Source organism: Stegodyphus dumicola, chromosome 3 (assembly GCF_044657685.1).
Source record: "Stegodyphus dumicola isolate Sdum_Otavi_A_Nest chromosome 3, ASM4465768v1".
In the NCBI taxonomy this organism is placed as follows: Eukaryota; Metazoa; Arthropoda; class Arachnida; order Araneae; family Eresidae; genus Stegodyphus; species Stegodyphus dumicola.
In genome coordinates, this window is record NC_140770.1 from 48,073,693 (window position 1) to 48,097,642 (window position 23,950).

A 23,950-nucleotide genomic window follows, 5' to 3' on the forward strand; every position below is an offset into this window, starting at 1 on the left:
CAAAATACTAACTGGAATGATGTGTATGATCAGAAATATTTTTAACGCCTCTGAGAGCGTATTTCACACATTGAAAATTGGAAATACTCTTTAAAAAAACTAGCTAGGCGTATTTTCACGTATTGAATTTTTAACAAAGGTTTAGCTTAAAAAATGCATAGTGCCCCACTGAAATCAACAAATAATATTTTTTTCCTTCTCAAAACACCACCAAGACATTTTCGCCTCACTTCTCCGTGACAAAGAATATAGGCACCATGCCGTGCTGATTCAGCGATCACGGCCAGGGGTTAGAAGAAAGAAGCTGACTAATGAAATTTAAGTTTCCTTTTATATTTATGAGCACTGATTTAGTCACGCATTCCATGTTACTGGATGGTCATTCGAATAATTGAATTGGTTATCGACACACATGGTTTGGGAGTTCGGTGAAATTTCACTTACGAGCTGAAAAAATCTTTTGCACTCTTTTCAGAAAATTGAAGGCAAAGTAAAAGCATATATAAGGGTAATTAAGTTTTTAAAAATTTTTCTAGCATGATTTCTAATATGCCTTTAAATTATTTTTATGCTTATAGTGTTTGCATTTTTAATTCTTTCATTATTCTGCACTAGTCGGGAAAAAAGTCAAAATTTTACCAAGAACTACCAGTACAAAAATAAAATTTTAATTCCAATCTTCTTTTTAAAAAATCATGATCTTCACTAGTCTTACAGCACAAATCTGGGTCTTTTATTGCTATCTTTTCGTTAAAAAAATAGCAATTTTATCACGTTTTTCAGTACAAAAATTAGAATCGCATTGATAATTGTCGGCTGTGATAAATAGACATCTCCTTGCGATCTTCTAGTGGGCAAATCAGGACTTAACGTTCTGATTATATGAAATTAATTTGTCTAAGAGTCACCCCATACACAAATAGAACCCATGCGTAAAAAACCATGTGAAGTAATTAATGTAATTGTTACATGATTGTAATTTAAAGTTTTCAGAATGCATTTTTTTTTTTTTTTTTTTTTTTTTTTTTTTTAAATCTTTAAACACTTTTGACCAATGTGATAAATGATTCTGACAACTTTAGTATATAATTAATCAACATCAGTTAATATCAGTTTTTTACTTTTACAGATATATTGGTATAATGAAGGAGGAGTTGATCCGAAGTTTCGTGTTTTAATTTATTGCAACACAGTACTTATTGTTTTATTTTGTATATGTGCTAATTGCTATTATCATACATGAAATTTCTTTGCTAAGCTGAAATCATTCCGTGTAATGCTTTATATATTGGGGCCAGTGCCCACATTAATGACACAGTGAATCTCATTATCAGAAATCATAGGAATTTATAAAAAGTTGCTAAGAGATTTAAATTTGTTCAAGCATGGAAAACAGTAATCTGTACAGATTTTAATAATTTAAGCTTCTATGCTTTTTATCATTTTTTGTCCAAATGAATGATGCAAATCGAATTTCTTTGAAAAGTAATTAGTGATGTAGCATTAAGTATTATGCAAGTTTTACACTAAATATATTTAATAGTTTATACTAGCCTCAGTATATATTACCCGTATTATCCATTAATTTATACTTACTTACTATTAATGCAAATAAATATCAAACTGAATTTGAGAATAATGGAGATTCCTGAACATCAGGAAAGTTAAGTGCTTTTAATCTAAATATACATACATAACTCAGTGTTAGATATAGGATGAACAATTAATAAATAATAGATGATATTTAGTATTGTATTAAAGTAGCATGCTTGAGTGTATTTCAGACAAAAAAATAGTACAGTACTCAGTGACATCTTTGTTTTAAATCTGTTGAAATTTTTAAAAGCCATTTTATTAGGCTGAGCTTTTTAAATTCAGATTATTATGTTTGTATGATTGACAATTTATAAAAATGTCTTATTTATTACTGATTCTTTTCTTTATTGTTTAATACTTTTTTAGATTCTTCTGTTTATATGCATTGTGCAAATTTTAGAGTTTTTACATGCTGCAATATATTCTGAGATATTTGCTTATATGTGAGTTGTATAGTGTACTTGCATGTTAAATATATGAGCTATTTTTATTTCATTACATAAAGATGTATTTTCTCGAATAGCATGGAGTGTCAGAAAATAATGCATAATATGCTGCTGTTAATATAGTTCTTATTGATTTTAAAGTACCATTAAATTCTTGAATGAAAATAACTAGTGTATGAATAATACACTACAAAACATTTTTAACCTTCTTTCCTTATTATGTTTTATTTTGAAATTTGTAATGAATTAGAGGATTCCACATTAATAATTTAATATGAAAATGATCCTTTTTCAAATATTCTGTTTAATATGTTTTACAAAATAGACAATTTCTAAAAAGTTAGTATACAATTTCTGCGATTTTATATGATTATGACTAAAGATACTTCATGATTGATATTTTTATGCTAAATAATTATTTGATGCTTTGAATTTCATTACAAGTAATTGCTTAATATTTTAATTGCAGATAGTATTGTTACACCATTTTAAATTAGTAATATTGTCCACCTTCCCACAGAAAAGTAATTAATAATTATGGAAAAAAAACTAATTGTTGTTTTTAATTGTTATATATATTTATATTTTCATGTAATATATGTATTTATTATAAATATTTTTCATTTTGGAAGTTGATTCATTTTTTTTTTTCATTATATTTTCTATGTAGCATTCTCAGAGACTTGCCTTTTAAAAAGTGCATTGCTGATAAATAATTCATTTTGAATATTTTCATAGCATACATTTACTAATAAATGAACCTATTAAAATAGGATCTGTTAAAAAGCTGATAATAATTCAGTGTTCAAATTATGTAAAATATTAGTAACTTTTGATGTAATTACAGGAATTTATAAATCAATTTTTCAATTAAAAAAAATTAAGCTACAGTTTTCTTATTTTACTATTGACATACTCAGTTCAAATCCAGTTAAACTATTAGTTGCTTCCTGATACTGGTGAAAAAAAAATTATGATGAAGTTTCTGATTTTATTACTGGAAAGCATCAACTTAATTTTGATTCATAATATAATTCCACTTTTGTGCGAATGCCTAGTCTTCAGCAAATGAGTTACAACGCTATGAAAGAAAATCAACAGTTTGTAAAAGTTACAGGGTTGTGAGAAATAATTGAAATGCTAACAAAAAATAAGTTCTTTTGATTGGGGAGAGGGAGAATTCTATTCAATAACATGTACTGTGTCTGGTATGCTACAACAGCATTGACTTTAGCATGCAGAACATTTAGATTAGCTGTGGGAGGCATAGATCACAACTGTTGTCGGATAAAGTTCTGTAGATACTCTTAGTGACAAGTGTGGATATATGGCAGATTAGAGCAACATGTGAGCCATGTTCAGGCTTTCTTTTCACATGAGCCATGTGTGATGCACATTGTCTTGTTGGAAAATGGTCTTGGATGGTTCTTGCATATATGTCAGTACCACGGGATTATCAATGTAGTGCCATACTATATACTTATGTAAAGGTTGTATTGATTTTAGGATATGTTATCCCTAATTGTTTGCCTGGTGATCATGTGTTGTCATGCTTGATCATCAGATTACAATTATTCTGATTGCTTCCACATGTTCAACAATAACTTGACCCAAAGCCACTTATTAATAGCAAAATTTGTTTCCATTCAGATTATTTTCAGTTTTATCTATATCTGCATCAGTGTAAGCTGTTTAATTATTGTTGGTTATAGGATATGAACTTCTTTGTCATGCAAATGATAACCAGGGATGGTTCTAATTTGACTGACAGTTGGAATAAATGGATTTTATACATATCCGTTTAATGCAATGGTCAAATCATTCAGTAGGGCTTCAGTGAACTCCATCAACCCTATCTTAATGTTTGTTGATATGCTATTGTTATAAACAGTCATATACTGTATATGCATGTTTCTTCTTAAATGACTGACAGTTACATGCATGGACAAGCCAGTATTTTATTTTGTATTACATGAGTAATATAATAGGACTTCTGGTATAAATAATAGGAAATACCAGAAAATGTTTTTGTTGCATCTTATCAATCATAAGTCACGTGACATAAAAGTTTGAAACTGATCAGTTATGTAGGTCATTTCTAATAATTTTGCAGTATTTTATTTATAGTGTAACAACAGTTCAGCTGTTGAGGAGTGTATGTTTATAAAGAAATTTAATCATAAATAAGCAACTAACAATAAGCTGAAAATTCTAACTTATCTCCAGAAAATACAGGTTACTGCAAGGGGGTTTATTTTTTCTTCCCCCCCTCTCCAGAGAGCTTTTTCTATGTATAGGCTTATTTCAGTAAAATAATTTCATGATAAATTAGTAATGTATGTAGTTTAATCAGCGAGTATTAAATATATTCGTTTTTAAATTATCCAGCAGTGTTATGTAAATATGCAAAAATAAAGTTTTTCATGTTTTTGAATGTTTAAAACAAATTTCGTCCTTGAATAAGCTTTTCAATTTAGTGATACTCCTTATTGTACGAAAGTTTTATAAATATGAAGTGCTTTTTGATAACGCTAAATGAAATGTATAACAAGGTAATATTTGATTTTTTGTGAAATTGTTCAGGGGTTTTCAGTGCCTAAAGTAAAATAATATTATTAAGAACAAATCTTTTTGTTAATCAATACTTCAAATTAATCCCAGTTATTGGCCTCTCAAAAATGCTATTTTATAGATGCTGTTAAAAACATTTTATATAAATTTAAAAAAAAAGTCATTTACTACAAATTAATGCAATTTTATGTTAAAGATTTTGCTTATGTTTTAGTAATTTTCTGAAAAAATTAAAATTCAGGTATTTTTATAAAGATGAAACATTCCATTTCTTGACAATATATTTTTTATGTATATAAAATCTATTAAAGTAATTCCTTTTTTAGTGTTATCTGATCATTACCATTCATTTTTTTATCTTGTGCATTAAACATAATTTGTAAGTGCTCATTAATATTAATGAATATTCTAGAAGAATATGTGACAAACTTAAAATTTTCATTTGTGGATAAAATAGTACGGCAATATATAAAAGAACTGTGATAAATACAATTCAATTTGTATATCATTTTTTATTCAAGTATTTTAGATAAATTATGTATTGTAAATACAATGTTTTATAAATTATTTCATAAGAAATAAATTTCAGTTTCAAGTTTATTTGAAACTTGTACGATCAAGTTATGCATTTAACTACAGGGAATATGCCAAATAAATGTTATGTATGATCTAGATTGTCTTCCGACGCAGGAATTTTTTCTGTCTCCACATCTGAGATAGCTGCTTCTGGGCTTCGGTTGGCTGCCATCATTGGATCTAAAAAAATGTAATTTCATTTTAAAAGAATGTGTCACAAAATGTATATTTTAAAATAAAAATATCTGAAACAACATCCATTTGCTGAAAGGTATTTTAAAACAATACATGGAAAGTAAGATTTATTCTAATTAGTATGTATAGTTAATCTGCATTAACATACCTTTATTGAAATTTTAGATTGTAAGATCACGTCAAGATATTGATTAACTATTTATTAACTAGAAGTAAAAAATTAGCACTTGCATTTATTTTGTTCTCCAAAAAAGAGAGGGGGAATTATAAAATACAATAGGAGATCCAAAGTGTGCACAGCTTAGGACCTGAGTTAGTGTGAATTCAAAGTCAGAAATAATAATAAAACAAATCATGTAAAAAAGCACTGAAAGGGAAAGGTATCAAAAGTAAAAAAAAAAAAAAAAAAAATTTACAATTCCGCCCCCCCCCCTTTTTTTACATTTTCCAACATTTGCTTATAGCAATTTGTTTTAAATCTGTTATGTAGGATGTTCAAATCGCCCCTTTCTGTATTATATACAGTTATTATTTCCCATCAGTTATGCAGTTGTGTTATTCTAAATTCAATTTTTCATTCTTACTTGTAGAAGAATCATGAGTTTAAAAATTTCCTTTCTAATAAAATGAAAAAAGCTTTTAACTTGATTCATATTAAAAGTTCAACATGAAATGCTGCCTGAAATAGTAATGGGCTAAGCCGAAAGTACATTCAAGGTGCATCATTGCACAAAAGTATAACTATATACATGAGTATTTGAGAAAAATAGTAATTTTGTTAAATAATATTATTAACCAATTTTAGGTTTGTGAAATGATTGTATGCTTCTCTTGAAATGACTGTTGTCTGCCATACTGTTTCAGCACTTCATTAACAAACATAAAACATTATTTCATTTTGTGGTTATTTGAAGAAAATATCTTACTCTGTATAATTCCTTTTTCATAAAAGAATTTCTTAGCAGAATCTTCATTTTGCATGCCAAATCATAAAATCAGTTTCTTTTCCCATGCATAAAAAACATATCTGATTCAAAACATGGTAACAAAGTTTGGTACAGCTTGTGGTGTAAGGGTTTTCATCAATAGTATAGTTGTACTCATTTTAACTAGTTCTCCATTATGCATTTCTCTCTCATAAACAAAAAGATATTTTAGTTTTTTAAATTTTTAAACTAGCTAAATATAGGTTTAATATTTAATAAATACTATTTATATATAAAATATAGCTCCTTAGAAACATCTTTCATTTCACTCATTGTTTGGTCACAGTTTTCCAGTTGGTAAATTTTACAATATTAAGTAATAATTAATAATAACTCAAAGCTTAATAATAAGTCATCAGCACAGTTTAACCATCAAACCCTTAAGCTTCCCTGTGATGTGATTTCATGTTGGTTTATATGTTAAAAAAAGAATATATTAAGAAAATGATACTAGTCAATTTTATGTGGCAATTACACAAGAGCGATATAACAATTAAAGGGTTCCATTCAAAGAGATGTTTAAACATAATTATCATATGCAGTAATTATGTAGGCAGGCATATTACATATTATAAAAGAGAAATAACAGTTTATGCTATTTTCCTCTCTAGTTTCTTAAAAAAAAGTGACATTATTACATTGCATAAGTGTATTAAAGCCTGTGAAAATATTGTTGAGTTAAAAACTTTCTTAAACATCAGTTACCTGACAAAATTAGGTGATTAGATTCAACCGGGTTCTCTTCTATGTCACCATCTTGGCTTGTATTACCATTTTCATCAATAGCCTATATGATGGGAAGGAAAAAAAATAGGATTTCTTTTAAACCAAATTAATCAAAGCCTCTAAGAAAGAAGAGAAAGAAAAGCTGACTGGAAAAACATTTTATAACTCATATGGATTACACTACAGCTGATGTATTAACAGACTATCAGATATTATTCTAAGGTCATGAAATATTCATTTCTGTACATAAAAATTGTTTAATAAGAAAATATTATGTAATGACAATGCAAAAACATTCTGGAAGTTTATAGTATAACTAATAGCAGATAGTAACTTATATATATAAAACATCAGTGTCAAGAACTTAAGAAATTAATAAAAATGTTGAATAATTTAAACATGCAAAGAATTCTGAATAATAATTCTGTGCTAAGGATACTAATTTCAATAACTATATTAACATTTTTTTACATGGCAGTATACAGAATTAAATGACAAGGTCTCTACGTAATCTTTTGATGGTGACAGGTCCATAAATTTATTACTTGAATTAGAGTTTTGTATTTTTTGAATCGCATTCATTTTATGAATGAAGTAAATAACTTTTTGTAGAAAATTTAGCTAGTCTGAAAATTGTCTGATGCAGTTTCATAATGCACAAGAGAAATTACTAACAACAAATTAAAATAACCGATTACCACTCTGATGGAAAAATGCAACATAAAATAAAAAGGGACAATAATAAGAAACATATATATCGGATGTTCCTCATGCCTAACATTATAAAGCTTTATAGAACTGTTCCTTGCCCTTTTGTTTATAACACACAGCCTTCACAACATTGTAGTTCCTGGTGTTTACATATGAAAGCAATATAATCTTAATATTTATTCAAGCTCTAAGAAATATACATTATAAGAACATGAGAGTAGAAGGCCATTGAAGATATAGATAGAAAATTTTAAGCAAAATAAGAGCAAATGGTCATTTTTGCTCCTAAACATATGTTATAACACCAGGCACAGTACTGAAAAATGCATATGAACATCAGTGTCAACATACAATATCAAAAACAGCCTAATATGGGATTAAACAAGATTTTACTTAACTGAAATTTATACGAAAATAATGTTCTGTCACTTCAATTTCTTTTAAACCAACTTCTTTCCACTCTTCATTACTCAAAGATCAGATCATATAAGGTCTACAAGGAAATTCAGATTTATTATACAGTATCATTTCTGTTTTTGCTTATGACCTCTTACCAGCAAGATGCTAATTTGTAGAAACCATTTTTGAAAAATGTCTTGTTCTTAGAAGCAAAGAACTCAAGAAGTGCATGGCTGACATCTACTTCAGTTTTGAATTTTTTTCACTTCAAAAAAAAAAAAAAAAAAAAAAAAAAAAATTACCAAGAAAAGAAGTGATAATCAGAGGGTGTTAAGTCTGGGAAATAATGATGGATGCAGTAGAATTTTACAGCCTATGATCTGGCATTATTTTGATTCAATTTGATGTGCTTCCTATTGAATATATCCATCCTCTTTTCTTTGACTGCTTTGTTTAAATTATCCATTTGCTGACAATATCCCTTCAAACTGAGCTCTTCATTATGTTTCAAAATCTCATAATGTATTGGTTCTTGAAAGTCCCACCTTATACAAAGTACTCACTTATTCAGACTTGAGCTCACTTTAGAGGTGGAGAGAGTAGGTTGTCCTGGCTCACAGTATGCTCTTTTAAGATGTTTTCTTAAATAATCCACTTTTTATCACCAGGTCTAAGAAAGGTTCATTTGTGCTTCAAGTAAGCAGAAATGTGAATGTGACAATTTGAACATGCAAATTGTTCTCTCTCAGTACTCATGAGGCATCCTTCTGGAGTATTTATAGACCAATACTAGTTTTCGAATACGGTCTAAATTGGTTGAGCTAAGTTTTTTCACAATTTCTGATGTTATTACACTGTGTCATAGTCTTGACAACATTATAAATTATCAAAAATGGGACCCTAGAGCATAGTTATATTATGAGGCTAAAATCAGCTGCTTCAAATTTTCAAGATATCTCCTACATGTTCTATCCGAAACTTCATATCCACCAAAAACTGATACTGAATTTCAGCATGTTTCTGTATCATTTTTTCCTTGTTGAATTTCATACAAAATAGAATTTCGTAAATGAACTTTATTGCTAGCCATGTTTACACAATAGCATCTCAATGATACAAGACACTTTTCTTTCAGTTAATTTAGAAATGGAGATGTTCATAAATGCAGCGATAAAGAGAAACAGCCACATACAATGAATACTCATTAATTCGAATTTGATCTGAAGCTGCCTTCCCCCAAATTTGTATTGGAATTAATGTTAAAAATATCTCATTAATTCGAACTAAATTTTTATCACTTCAGTTAATTTGAACTAAAAATTTGACAAAAAAATTCCTTTTTCTTCCTTTAACGGAGAAAATATATACTGTATTACCTTGCAAGTCAAAATCATCTGTAGTTCTTTTCCGTGTAAAGAGGCATATGCCTGCTTTCCTAGACTATTGCATTCCACGAAATGTTAGTGGATATTGTCCTACTGTCCACCTCTTATCAGTGATTAAAGGACAAAGCTCCCTCACTTGTTTCCTTGGATTCATTCAGAAACCTTTATGAATGGGTCAGGGTAGGGGGAGAGTCATTTGTTTATTTCTTATCACTTTTCTTAGAATTTAAGAAAAACCAATCTTTACTACAGATCTATACAGCTGTATCAGTTATGCCTGCCGTGCAGACAAGTTAATGTGCTATAGTTTTTGTTCCTCAGTGTGTGGTGTGAATGTGTAAAATTCAGGATGTCTACATGTGTAAAGTGCAAAACTCTAACTTTGGAGACAAATGTAGAAATTTTAAAGTAGAGAATAGTAAACGTAAAACAAAGTTAGCAGCTGACTGTGGAATTAAACAAAATACCCTGTTAACTTATTTGAAAAACAAGGAATCAATATGAAATTAATGGAAAAAATCTAAATTTGCTACAGGAAGGAAACACACGAGAAATGTGTCCCAAGAAGATGTAGAAAGAGCTATACTGCTATGGTTCCACGAGGCTAGATCTCGAAATTTTCTAGTAAATGGACCCCTATTGCAGACAAAGCTGATAAATTGGCAAGTTGAATGGGTATTGAAGATTTTAAATGCAGTGATGGATGCCTTTCTTGATTTAAGGCAAGGGACAATATTTCATATCAAACTGTATGTGGCCAAAGCTCTGATGTAAACGAAGACATATGCTTTAATTTTTGCAGGCTTTTCTCTACTTACCTGACAAAAGATATTTTTAATGCAGTCGAAACTACATTTTTTAATAAATGCTTGCCAAACAAGATAAATACATTTTAAAGGGGATGCTTACGTAGGAGGTAAGAGCAGTAAATAGAGGATTACAGCTTTTTATTTGTGCTAATCATTTTCAGTAGTTAATAATATACACTATCTTAAAAAAGTATAATTAAAAAAAAATTACTTTTTAAATAAATAAATAAATAAACTGTGTGAAAGCATTAATTATTTGCATTGTACCTATTTAGAGGGGAACAAATTAAGGTATTCTTCTCATGCTGTTGCTGTGACTTAAAAGTGATCATGGGAGTGAAAATTTTAAATGATCCCTTATGTGAAAGCCCTCATGATCATGGGAGTGAAAAGCTTAAATTATTAGTGATTGGAAACTAGTGGATTCTAATTGTAGTGAAACTTCCAGATACTAATTCAATTGTAGTAAAATTGCCAGATACTGCATAGTATTTCCTTACATAGATTACAACAGATAAGCACTCACCTCCTCTTTTGTTGCACCAAAATGAGAGCCAATAAAGCATTTTTAATGTCATTTTCATGATCAGCACACTCAAATTAGTCGAGACTGGGCATTTACATAACAAACTGTGTGTAGAATGGTGTAATAAATTTGTATATAATTTATACAAAGAAACAATTGTGCAATTACAGAAGATGAAATTATTCTAGGAGAAAGTTATAAGGCTATTCTAAAATGTTTGTGAAAATTTCATTAAAACTGAAAGAACATTTAAATTTAAAATGTATTTCCAGTATATGGAAGAATGCTTATCTCTTATGTATGTATATAATTTTCAAATAAATTTTAAAATATAAAGTTGACAAAAACATACTATGAGTTAAAAAGCAATTTCTGTTCCTATAAGTGAGGTACTTTTAAGTCATAGCAACAGCATGAGAAAAATAGCTTAATTTGTTCCCCTCTAAATAGGTACAATGCAAATAATTAATGCTTTCACACAGTTTATTTATTTAAAAAGTAATTTTTTTTTTAATTATACTTTTTTAAGATAGTGTATATTATTAACTACTGAAAATGATGTTACATTTAACATGGCAGACAGCAAGACATATACCATATTTACTTGTATATTTCCATCCCTAGGTTCTTCCACATGTTATTTTGATTTATGATAACAATCTAAAATGTATGCACAAATAGGCAAATACTCTGTATAAGTAAAAAGAATATTATTGGGATTTATAAATTGTTAAAATACATAATATAATAATATTACTATACCTTTATGTGTGCTTTTTAATGTCTTTGTTTATCATTTAAACCATTCCTTCAGAAATAGAATAAACTGCATATTTTTCCCCTTCCATTTTTCAAACAGTAAAATTAGTCCCCTCATGATTATCAAATAGTAAAATTAGTACAAAAAAAATCTAGTCATGTGCACACCACGACTTCCTTGTGTGAAATATTAAATTATACAAATTTTTCCAAGCATTTCATTTAAACTTATTGAATTGAATTAAGTCTACTTCACTGATAGCACATAAACCGCAACAGAATAAATGCACTCTTTAGAATTCACTATATTTATTCGCCACAGCGATACTCTGGCACTAGGTTCACTTAACAGCTTTACATCTCATTCATTTTATAACTCAGAATGCACAAAAATTATGTCATCTGAAATATCTAATCATTGCCACATTATATTCAAATACTATAATAAATCTAAAACAACGTGTAAAAGAAATTAAACAAATAAAAAAGAAACAGTTTTTCACAGACGTTTCAGTGCCGCTTATCTAATCTGCTACTCATAAACATTCTCCTCTGTCCGAGACAGAGTGGCGACAATATTTGCTGTTAATACAAAACACTTATTTCCTCAAATTTCATTAGAAATATATTTCTCACTTTGCAGCAAGGCAAAAATACATAAAAACTCAAAATATCTTCATTAAAAATTGAAAGATACAGAAAAAGATAAAGACAACAAATAGAGTTAAAACAATTTTTACAATTAAAATTAGAGTTTCTGAAACAAGAAAAACAAGCAATTCGGCCAGGAGGCAAAAAGGCAGATTTTTCGGTGCACAAAACTAAAAGTTTCCTTTTGGTCCCAATCGACAAAAAGACACTGAAGGTGCATCACTATCTGCTAAGTTTCAAATGTAAACAAGTATGGTACTAAGGCTTAAACAACTTTTAAATTTTTGGTAATTCTACAACTATTGCATGCAGATTAACCGAAGGCATAAAAACCCTAACCGGAAGATAACAACATAATTCAATCATTTTTAAAGCAAAAAAGGTGCAATCTACCAACATACAAGAATAAATAATAATAATAATAATAAAACTGTGTTCAGAGACAGGTAACAGAATAGGTATATATATATATTATATATATATATATAGTTTTGGTGCAGCCGATTGCAACCAAAAAGGGAGGTGCATAACTACATGTTATGACAGTCCTATATACAGAATTTCAACATTCTGAGGTTACTTGTTTTTGAGTTACGCATGATACATACATATGTACATACATATGACACGAAAATATCTCTCCTAAATCCATTTTAAATCAGTTTTATAATTTGTTTGAAGAAAAAGAGTCTTTTATTCTGTCCTTACATACATATGTCCCGCAAAAACATTGTTAAATTGCACTCAATAGCCATCAAAATGGATATTTTTGTTGAAATATGGTACTTAGAATTTTTCGTGATTATAATACTTCCTTTATTTCGTACAAGAAAGTAAAAAAAGGGGGTAAATATGATGAGTAAATACATGAAAATACTGTTAAGCTATGAGTATGAAACAAAAAAGAAGTATTTTAAATTTCAAATACAATGAAAATATAAGTAATATCCAGATTAAATTGAATTACAAAATTTACTACAAAGGATACAAGAAAAATTTCTACAGCCTGACATGAAAATGCACAACTCACTTCATTCCCATAAGGTTTAACTATTAGAGATGTATTTGCATCTTCTAATGTATCTGCTTCCACACTTGAAGGTGATGGTGGGGCTGATGGTATTTGAGTGGAAGCTAAGGATGTCAAAGCAGTACTATTGGATGCATTGATGATGATATGGGGAGCATTCATTTGGACAGTAACATTTTCATTCCTTTGAATATCTTCCGGCTACAAAGATATTTTAATGCATATCATAGCAAAAGCACCTTCCATCTATTATAATAAACTATATAATTTCACAATTGAAATATTATACATAAATGTTTTTATTGGATTAACATTCACTATGTGCTACTTATTAATTAAACAACAAAGATATTTTTATGCATACCACATCACAAGCAGCTTCCATAGATTGTAATAAAAGATATAATTCCACAAACAAAGTATTGTAAAGAATTTGTTTTCTTTTTCTGGATTAACATTCACTAAGTGCTACTTCTTAGTTATGCATTCCCTATGTATTACTTATAAAATAAACATTCGTTATATCAGACATAGAAGCATCCAGGTAATCTTCATCACTACGTATGCCAAAAGTTTTAGCAATTTTAAAACTTTTTAATGGTAAAATTCGTAAAAAATAATTTTTGATAAAGAGATTTCAAATATTTTGATATACAGATTTTTTTTTTTTTTTTTTTTTTTTTTTTTTTTTTTTTGTAAAAAAGTTATGGTTTAGCATGACAGCACAACTGCTTTGTTCTTACTAATAAAACCCATTGGAGTGTAAAATACCATATTTATAATTCAAAGTTTATAGTCCATGTGTAAATTTTGAAATTGGAAGATTAATAAATAAAAATTCCTACTCCACTAGAATGTTTGATTTGGGGTAAAAAAAAAGGGGGGGGGGTGAATTTTTTTTTTTTTTTTTTAGTCTACAGGGTTAGAAAAACTAACCACTTTTATAATTCTTAAGTATTCATGTTTTATCTTAAGAAGAAAATTTAGTATTAAAAGCTTTGTTTTTATCACTTTCCAATTAATATTTTGTGTAATTTTTAATTAATTACCTTTTGATGTCACAAATCATTTTTTGTATTAACAAATAGTATAACATGCTGCTTCTCAACTAAACAAACAATATATATTTCAAATGACAAATTTTTTTTCTAATTAAATTTTAGATATAGTTATCGTTTTCCTTTTTTACCTTCTTCTGATAAATTTTCCAGATAGTATAATTTTCTGAACTTTTAAAAATTCATTGTCATCTTTCTTCATGATATATATATTTTTTAAATATCTGACAATTTAAGATCTTTTTTTTTTTTCTTTTTTTATTACACTACTTGAAAGTTACTACAGCTAAGGATTATAACTTCATTTAGGTTTACCTGAATATTTTATTAACATTTTAAATAGAGTATACACTTATAACAGATTTCAATCATTATTTAACTGTACTAAACACAAGAAAATATTTGTTTGACTATTCTAATGCATTACTTAATGAAGTTAAGTTATGAATGAAATAGTATCTCATGGTTTGGTTTCCTGCTTTAAAGGAAAATCATATCAATTTCATCTCAAAAATGGCCACCAATGATCAATCTGTAAAATCGGTGAACTCCAGTAGTTTGACCTGGATTTGATTTGAAATGAACAGGCTAGCTGCATGGGCATTTTTGTGGGTTTTTTTCTCTGTGTAATGTGGATACAAGCCACTTTTACTCAGAAAATCATACAAGAAGACATCTCCCTTAAAAGCTGACAATCCTTACATGATTTACCATAAACAAATAAACCAAATCATTTAAAAAATAGAAAGATATCAAGGATAGCTGTAAGTGCCTTAGTTCTTAAACGTGTAACTATTATTCATATTGTTGTGTGCATACGGGTTAGAAATGGATTGAATGCATGAAAACCCAACGATAGCTTGCTAAAATTTATTTGACCAAAAGAAACACTTTACAGTTCTGGAACTTTCCATAAAAACAGTCATACAGCTCTTCACAGCACCACAGAATACAATCAGTAGTTACACTTTGCAACTAAGAACGTTAAACACAATGCAAGTACATCTAAATGGCTAAGCTCACACGTATATCTCAATATTTCGAATTTAGCTCTGAACTAACAGCAGAGAAATTAATGCTTTCTCTGGTCTTACATAGATTTCTTCCAGCCACCAAGAAATTCCTAGCATTTCTCGAAATTACTCGAAGACATAAGAGGTCCTGATATGGTTACAGCAACATACAGGATCAATTACAATACTCATTACACTTATACAAGGGCCAGACCAAAATGTTGCCAAATGGTTCCCACATTTGGTGACATTTTGCAATTTCTCATCAAATTTGGGAACAAAAATTAGTTGCCAAAACCACTGCCAGTTTGGCAATACCTTACCAATTTCACGAGATAGCCGTTTACCCAATGTTAAATAGATTTGCCTCCGTATTCTTATTTTTCTGGTAAAGCATCACCTCTTTAGATTCTCAGGTTACATTATACCAAAAAAAAAAAAAAAAAAAAAAGCTTTTAGGTTTTATATTACATCTAAAGGGGTGTTTTTTCTTAACGTTTTGTATGTTACCTTTATTTATTAAATATCATGTTCTTCGCACTTAAACCATAAAATTCAGTTCAACAGCAATATTGCAAAATATTTTTAAAATAAGCACCACTTTAGAATTTCCGATACACAGTCTCGTGCGCTGTAGATCAAAATGTTCTACCAGGTAGGTTTCCTATTTCAAGATTCCTGACTTCTTCATCATTCTATGGGTCTGGGTCAGATAATGTTGAATTCGTAACTTGATATTTTGAGCCTACAACAATATTGGCGACTTTCTGGGCAGGGTGTCCTAGACAGAGTATTGGCATTTCTATGTGATGATCCCTCCCACTGACAGATAGTTATGTCATATACCTGGAGTCTTTATATCTCTAAGGCCATTTGGCCTTCGGAATTCTTGAAATTTAATAGCCCGGTCAATGATGCATGATATATACCGTATTTGACGGCATATAAGACACACCCTTATTTAGAAGGCCACACACATGTAGATGTAGAAAAAGTTATGCGTGTCTAGCTCTTTATCCGGGCTAAAAATAGCATTCAGTATTGAAAGCTAACCTGTGTCCTTCACGTATAAGACGCAGGTAGCTTTTTTGAGACCAAATTTAGGGAAAAAAGTGCGTCTTATATGCCATCATATATGGTATGTAGCAGGAATTTTCTGTCATGGAGGTAATAGTGGAAATGTTCTACAACTTTTTATTACAGTGAGCAAGTCTATCCTGGGGACAGAGTAATACCTCTAAGGTTTAGACAGACACTTACTCTAGTACACCACAATACATTCTCGACCATTTATTTCTTGACACAAAACCACACCAACACTATGGCAACCTCAGACTCAAATCTGACAATCTCAGCCCTGCCAAAGATGGCCAGTAATTAGTTTTTCTCCTTCATGCTGGAAGCAGTCTTAGCTTCTGTGCTCTGGGGTTGTTCTACAGTTCTTTCATATGTGGCCTTCAGCATTGCAGTTCCAGCATTTAAAGGCCAGTCTGTTGCCACTCCTGTTTTGTACCAAGGTACTGACAGGCTTGGTTAAATCATCTAGATGAGCAGTTAGTTGATCCCCTGGCTCCTGGACTTGAGCAGCTCTGTTTAGATGCTTGATATCCGCCTTTCGTAGGGCTTTCTGTATCTCAGGATCCCAGCTGCCATCAATGAAGTATCGCAGAGACAGTATTTTCCTTGTTTCTGTTCGGCAGCGAAAAAACCATGAGGCAGCCTTTTAACATCCGTGATGAGCTCCTAGAGTATTTCTGTGGGCTTTCATTGGTGAGAGTTTAACAGAAGCCTGCTATTAGTCTTTAAAACCTTTCTTCATAGAGCATTGCTTTAATGCACTGAATATAGCTCTGAAGTCTAGTCTCTGGTTTTTGGGAAGTGTTTGAAGGATATTCACTGTGCCTACTCCCAAAGATACAGTGAGATGGCAGGCTTTAGCTTTAGAATCCCATCCATTTACATTTACCATTATAGAGAACTACATCTTGTACAACTGCCAGGAGGTCCTTCTATCAATATGTGGATAGCTTTAGAGAGGGTTGGGATGATATATATTTGAATTTAAAGGCATTAGAAATGTGATCAGCTGTTTAGTTAAGGATTTCTTTAAACTTTCAACTTCCTTGGCATTAGCAGCAGGAAACCTGTCATCAGTTTGTTGTTTGATTTGCTGTTGGGTGGCACAAAATCCTTCTTTGAGTTTTGTTTGACAGAAGAAAGTCTTTCTTCAGTTTCTCCAACTTTATGTTGAATTGTGTCTATTCTACCTTCCATAACCTCGAATTTGTTTTCTATTATGCAGGTAATTTCTCTTCACATTCCTTCTTGACCTGACCCTTTCCATCTTTTTGTCAGAAGCTTTCACCTCTTCCTTAATAGATTCTTGACCCACATTCATCTCTTCTTTTAATGCAGCAAAGGCTGCCATGATCTGTCTTAGCTGCTCCTCTATTGTTCTTGTAAACCAGACTTCCATCCCACTTTTGACACCAAAACGTTTTGCATGTTTACGGGTTTGTAATGGATTGAATGCACACAGAGCTGATGGCATCTTGATAGAATTTATTTTACACACACACGCACACACAAAAAAAAAAAAAAAAAACTTTACAGTTCTGGAACTTTTCACAAAAAACAGTCATGCGGCTCTTCACAGTAGCACAAAATATAATTAGTAATTTCATTTCAAACTACTAAGGACATTAAATACAATTCAATGCACAGTACATCTAAAAGGTGAAGATATCACGGATATCTCAACACTCCAAATTCCACTCTAAACTGAAATTGAGAAAGTGATGCTGTCTCCAGTCTTATAGACATTACCAAAGTGTTGATCAAATCTTGTAGACTTGCACACCACTCTTCTAAAAGTGCACTTTTCAGCTCATGGATTGTCCAGGGAGAAATCTGGTGCCCTAAGGCATCACACACATGCTCAGTTGGGTTCAAGAATGGTGTGTAAATCCATTAGCAAAAACTCTGGGCCAACCACAGCCCTAAACAGCCTAACTTGGGTTTCAGTACCTTGTCCATATATCTGCAAGCAGTTACAGAACCTCTTGAAAGATATGCAGCTCGGTACGGCCATTTGTCACGATTCCTCCCCAGATCATTAAACTGTAGTTGTGGAAACGGGATATTTCAAGGTCAAAGAAAGATAAGCTGCATGTTCTTTCCTCTCTCCACATCAAAACATGTATACTCAGGCACAGTTTCTCCAATGAACGTAACGACAACACCAGTTTAAACAGGTCCCCTCTGGAAGCTGGAGTGAGTAGGAAACAAAGTACTGGTCTTTTTGCATATGATCCAACCTCATTAAGTCTTTGTACAGCAGTAGTATGGCTAAAATTTGTCTAAAAAAATGGCTAATTTAACCTCCTGTGGCAGCCTGAAGATCTAAAACCAGGGCTGTGGATCCGGAATCGGGCAGATTTTGGGGTAAAAGGAGTCGGAGCTGGAGCCGCTAAAAACAGGTCGACTCCAACTTCAGTTTTTGCTGGACAGTTTGAATTTGGAATGAAATTAAAATGCATTGAAAAAAATTAATGACAACCTGGGTTATTATTTTTATTTATGAACTATATACATTAATAAATAGTTATTTTCTATTTTATTGACATATTAATAAATAAACATAAGGGAGGAGGATGATGTGATATTTGCCATTAGTGATTAAACTGATTCATTTAGTAACAAATCTCACCAGAAAATTTAAGTAAGCAGCAATAGCAGCAAGAACTCCCAAAATTGATGCCATTCTTAGGAAGTGAGCAGGAAAAGGAGCAATTATTGATTAAGCAACGTGATAAAGAAGTACATATTTGATGATAAAGAGGTTGTTAGAATTTTTAGAAGATATAAATAACCCTAATGTTTCACTAACAGAAAGACTGTGGAATGATCTTGTAGAATTAGAAACTCTTCTTTCTACACCGTATATAGCCACAAAAAGGCTGCAATCTGAAGAATTGACAGGAGGCGAGAATGGAAGAATGTGAAGTTTGTTCTTTCTGAAATGGACTGTTTATTGCAGAAGAAATCATTTCTTCAATGAAGAAAAGAGAAACTAGTTTGCTAGATAATGAGATCTTGTTGGGTTCAATATATGTAGATCCAAAACACTGAATTTTCTTGGATGACGAACAAATTAAAAAGGCAAAGAAAGCCATCTATGAATTTTCATTAAGAATAAAATTATTCTCAGAACAACTGGAGAGTTCGAATCAGGACAGTAAAGCTGCAGACATTGCAATTGAGTCTCTATCATCCTCTTCCAAAGATCAATTAGATTTTGAGAAATATTTTTGGATAATATTGAAAAGGCTAAGGCAAAGCGAATGAAAATAAAGAACCAAGAGCCCTTAGATATAAAAATGAAAAAATACAAACAAGATTTCTACACAGCCTTTGAAGAAATAAAGACACATGATTGCGTTTCAAGACACTTCTTTTAGAACTTATAAAAATCTATCCTGAAAAGTTAAAAGAAGTAGCCCTAACAATAACAGCTCTTTCTCCTACTCAAGTTAAAGTGGAAAGTTCTCAGCTCTGAAGTTTATCAAATCGGATCTATGGCCCTCCAACAAAGAAGGTCTTGCCGAAGTTATACTGTTTCTTAAAAATAACTAATGCCAGTTTTTCCATTTCATAATAGATGTTAATTAATATAAATAATTTGCTATGCCATCAATATTTTTTCATGTAGCATCTATTACTTCTTTTATATTAAAAAAAATAAGCTATAACCCATGTGTATATGTTTCCATGAAGGATTCGGATTCTTTAAAATTTCAGGAGTCGGACATTTTCCCTACCGACTCCACAGAGCTATCTAAAACCAAATCTTTTGTAGTTGCTTTGCGATTTCTTCGAGATAATAATGACAGAAAATGGTCTTCTGATGCAGTTGTTGCTCTTGGTCACCGTTGACTAGGTTGCCTGTCAACTGATCCAGTGCTCACAATTGGGTCTAAACTCTTGATATGACACTTTGGGGGATATTCAAACCTTGGGAAACTTCCATTTGTGTTTGATCTCCCTCGATTCTACTAGTTATTCACCACTTTTGACCTTCACTTAAATGATGCATCTGAGCCATAACTACTAGATATCGATCACTCTTAGAAACCACATTCACTTTAACCAACACTACAGATTTGAATTCTAACATGTGTTCATTCCACACCACATTGTCAATCACTGAATTTGCATATTTCTGGTGCTAATGTATGCCAAATTTTGTATTCAATTGTACTTAATTTACATATATAATGACATCATTGGGAACTGGTTGCAACATTAACTTAGTGAGTATATTTCTTCTCATTATCCTGTAATTTTGAAATTGACCTGTGTAATACAGTTGGTGCTCAGCATTTAACTGCAATTAGAACAAATATAAAGAACTCTTTATTATCAAATGACCAAGAATATCTGGAAGTTTACTATAATATTCACAGATATTTCTGTTCATATTATAACACATTTAAATGTGATAATTTTCTTGGCCGGCTATTAACTGGCACTCGGCTTGGTTCCAAACTGATAACAGACTGTGCTTAATAAATTTATATCATCTTCAGTAGCTAAAAACAGTCTTCTGTAACTGAATGGTCCAAGTAGTGACCAAAAGTAGTAACTGTTACTGAATGGTCCAAGTAGTGACCAAAAGTAGTAACTGTTACTGAATGGTCCAAGTAGTGACCAAAAATAGTAACTGTAACTGAATGGTCCAAGTAGTGACCAAAAATAGTAACTGTAACTGAATGGTCCAAGTAGTGACCAAAAATAGTAACTGTAACTGAATGGTCCAAGTAGTGACTAAAGTCTTTATGAGTATTGGTCACTACTCAGAACAGGGTTGCCACTCAAACAGGAGAATGAAATTCCCTGACTTTTCCAGGTGTGTTTCAAGAAAATTCCAGTCTATCCGCGTAATGTACGTTGGCTGTGCTAAGAGGTAAATTAATTATGGTATTACTTGTATTATGTAGCAAATTCACTTAATTATTCAATAAATCCCAGAGGACATTTATTCTTAATTATTCTTGGTATACTTAGTTTGATAATTTTGTTTAGTTTTCCACTTAAGAAACTTAATAAAATTTAAGATATATATATTGGATAACAAATGTATGTTTTATTTAATTATTACTCATGATCATCACCAGTTTTACACGAGGCTAATCCGGTCCTTATAAATCACAACGCAATGCTAAATAGTTAGGTTAGATTTTAGGTAAATTTAATTTGCGTGAGGTATGTTCTTAAAAGGCACCTTAACACTTGAAAACACAAATATAATTATAATAGTTGTTGTTTTCTCCACTGAAGATTGAGATTAGAATCTTCCCAATCTGGAATAAAATAAGGCTTTTTTTGCAGACATTCTGCATCTAAACGAAAGAAAGAAATCTATTTTAATAAATTGAGGTATTTTATATTTATTTTGCAGCATACATAAGGAAAAAATATGTGCATTAAATTTCGTGATGGTATGTCATCATACTGCTATAATTAATTTCAGGATTATGCCAGAGAAAATTTCCTGAAATTTGGAAATATTATTTACTAATAATAAATAAATTTAGAGGGAAGAAGCAACATTAAATTATATGAATAACATAAAAATAATTACTTAAAAATTGAATTAGAATAATCAACGATATTTTAGCGAATACAGTTATATTACATGGCTAGCCTAGATGACTGATTACTATTTTTTTATTTTACTGCAAAATCGCAAGGTATTTATTAAAAAGAAAAAAAAAAAAAAAAAAAAGGTTTAAAAAGATTTTGCGGTAAAATTCTAGTACAGTCTAGTACAGTCAAAAGTCGTTAATTCGGACACCCATAATCCGGAATGATCTATAATCCGGACCTCAAAGCTAAAAACTTTCTGCGCATGCGCCGCGTTGGCACATGCGCACAGGCGTTTTACGCGTGCGCTTGAGACCTTGACTACTGCGCATATGCGTGTGCGCAAGTGCTGAATACGTTTTTGCCTGCGCGTTTAATGTATAACGGATGGTGTAAGCTAAAATTATCTAATTATCTATTTCAGTTAATGTTGATGATTGCGTTGTTCCTTAATCTTTGAATTGGATCCGGCTTATTATTTTTTGCAGACTGTAAGAGCAATTTTATAAAAGTAAACTTGAACTTTCGATTATGTCAAATAGAATTTCCGATGCTGGAACTTCCAAAGGATCTACAAAACGAAAGTATGTTTTGATGTCCAACAAACAAAAAGTGGAATTGCTGCATAAAATGGATAAAGACATGAAGAATGTGACAGAGAGGTTAGTGAAAACGAAAAAATTTCGATTGACAAGTTAGTCGGTATTCTCGGCACAGCAATTAACGGGACTTGAACAGCGGAACTTTGTAACTGAACATGAAATTATGTCTGTTTATAGAATTAAAGTGAAAGTATTATCACATAAAACGAAGCAACTTAAACAACTTACATTGAAAGAAATGTTTAATAAAGTAAACAAATAAATATTAAGGTTTTTTTTTTGTGGTAAATTTTGATACCCTTTAAATCATAATTGTTCTTTATTTCATAAATTACGGTTTCATATTTTTAATTTTAGAATTTCTGCATGCCATCTTACGAGATTTAAACTGATGATCTATAATCCGGAAAAATCGATAATCCGGAATCGCCGAAGTCCCGACGAGTCCGGATTAACGACTTTTGACTGTATACGGTAAGGCTTCGGCACGATTTTGAAAATTGTCGCCAAGACCAAAATGACCCGTTTACTGCGCATCAAGATGTCGCCAAATCCCATTATTATTCTAACCAAAGAACGTCTATGTAAAGAAGAAAAGGTTCCATACAAGTAAAATGCTATTACGCCGCTAGAATGCGGAGGGAAAATTTGCCAAGGGATTTGGCGACGAAACCTGGCGGTCAGAATTTCCCTCTTCGCGATGTGTACAGGAAATTGAGAAACACGTAAGAAGAAACGCTCTTTGACAAAAAGAAAACTACGAAAATCCGTTTTTAAATTATTGCGAAAAATCCAAGAAGAAACGTTTCATCAAAGGACGTTTCTTCTTGGATTTTTCGCAATAATTTTCAAAACGGATTTTAGTAGTTTTTTTTTTTTTTTTTTTTCTCTGAAAATAACTAATCCATGAATTAATTTACTTGCGCCAAAAAATATTTTCTTTTCCTTTAGAGTTTAACCACTTGCGCTAAGACTAAACTTCACGGTTGCGGTGCCGTGCGCTACAATATAACAAGCGGTAAAGTGTCTCATTTACGCCGCTCCGCATCTGCGAGTGCAATCCAGAGCTGTAACTCAAGAGATAAACAATCTCGTTGTTAGGCGACGTGTGTACCACGTTATTTTCATTTTTGCGATAAATGCTTATCGACGTGGTGTTGACGTCGCTCGTGGTTTGAGACAAAAGCATCTTGACGTGCGTGGCACGTCTTTTTAGCGCAAGTGGTTAAAGAAATTTTAAACGATATTCATTTTATGAACTCTTGA

General features: G+C 31.0%; 2 protein-coding genes across 6 annotated transcripts in view; one reads left to right on the forward strand and one right to left on the reverse strand.

Moving 5' to 3' along the window:
- The window catches only part of LOC118183136 (transmembrane protein 243-like), a 31,588-nt gene extending 26,143 nt beyond the window's left edge, over positions 1–5,445 (forward strand). For all 3 annotated transcript variants that reach the window (XM_085812858.1, XM_085812857.1, XM_085812856.1), the window contains one exon: positions 1,130–5,445. In XM_085812858.1, the coding sequence (XP_085668984.1) occupies positions 1,130–1,243 (114 nt within the window). In that variant the 3' untranslated portion in view covers positions 1,244–5,445. The remainder of the gene's footprint in view (positions 1–1,129) is intronic.
- LOC118183137 (cyclin-D-binding Myb-like transcription factor 1) overlaps positions 5,106–23,950 on the reverse strand; it is a 95,733-nt gene continuing 76,888 nt past the window's right edge. For all 3 annotated transcript variants that reach the window (XM_035352562.2, XM_085812855.1, XM_035352563.2), the window contains exons 14-16: positions 13,367–13,567; positions 7,076–7,157; positions 5,106–5,369 (exon numbers count right to left, since the gene is read on the reverse strand). In XM_035352562.2, the coding sequence (XP_035208453.1) occupies positions 5,272–5,369; positions 7,076–7,157; positions 13,367–13,567 (381 nt within the window). In that variant the 3' untranslated portion in view covers positions 5,106–5,271. The remainder of the gene's footprint in view (positions 5,370–7,075; positions 7,158–13,366; positions 13,568–23,950) is intronic.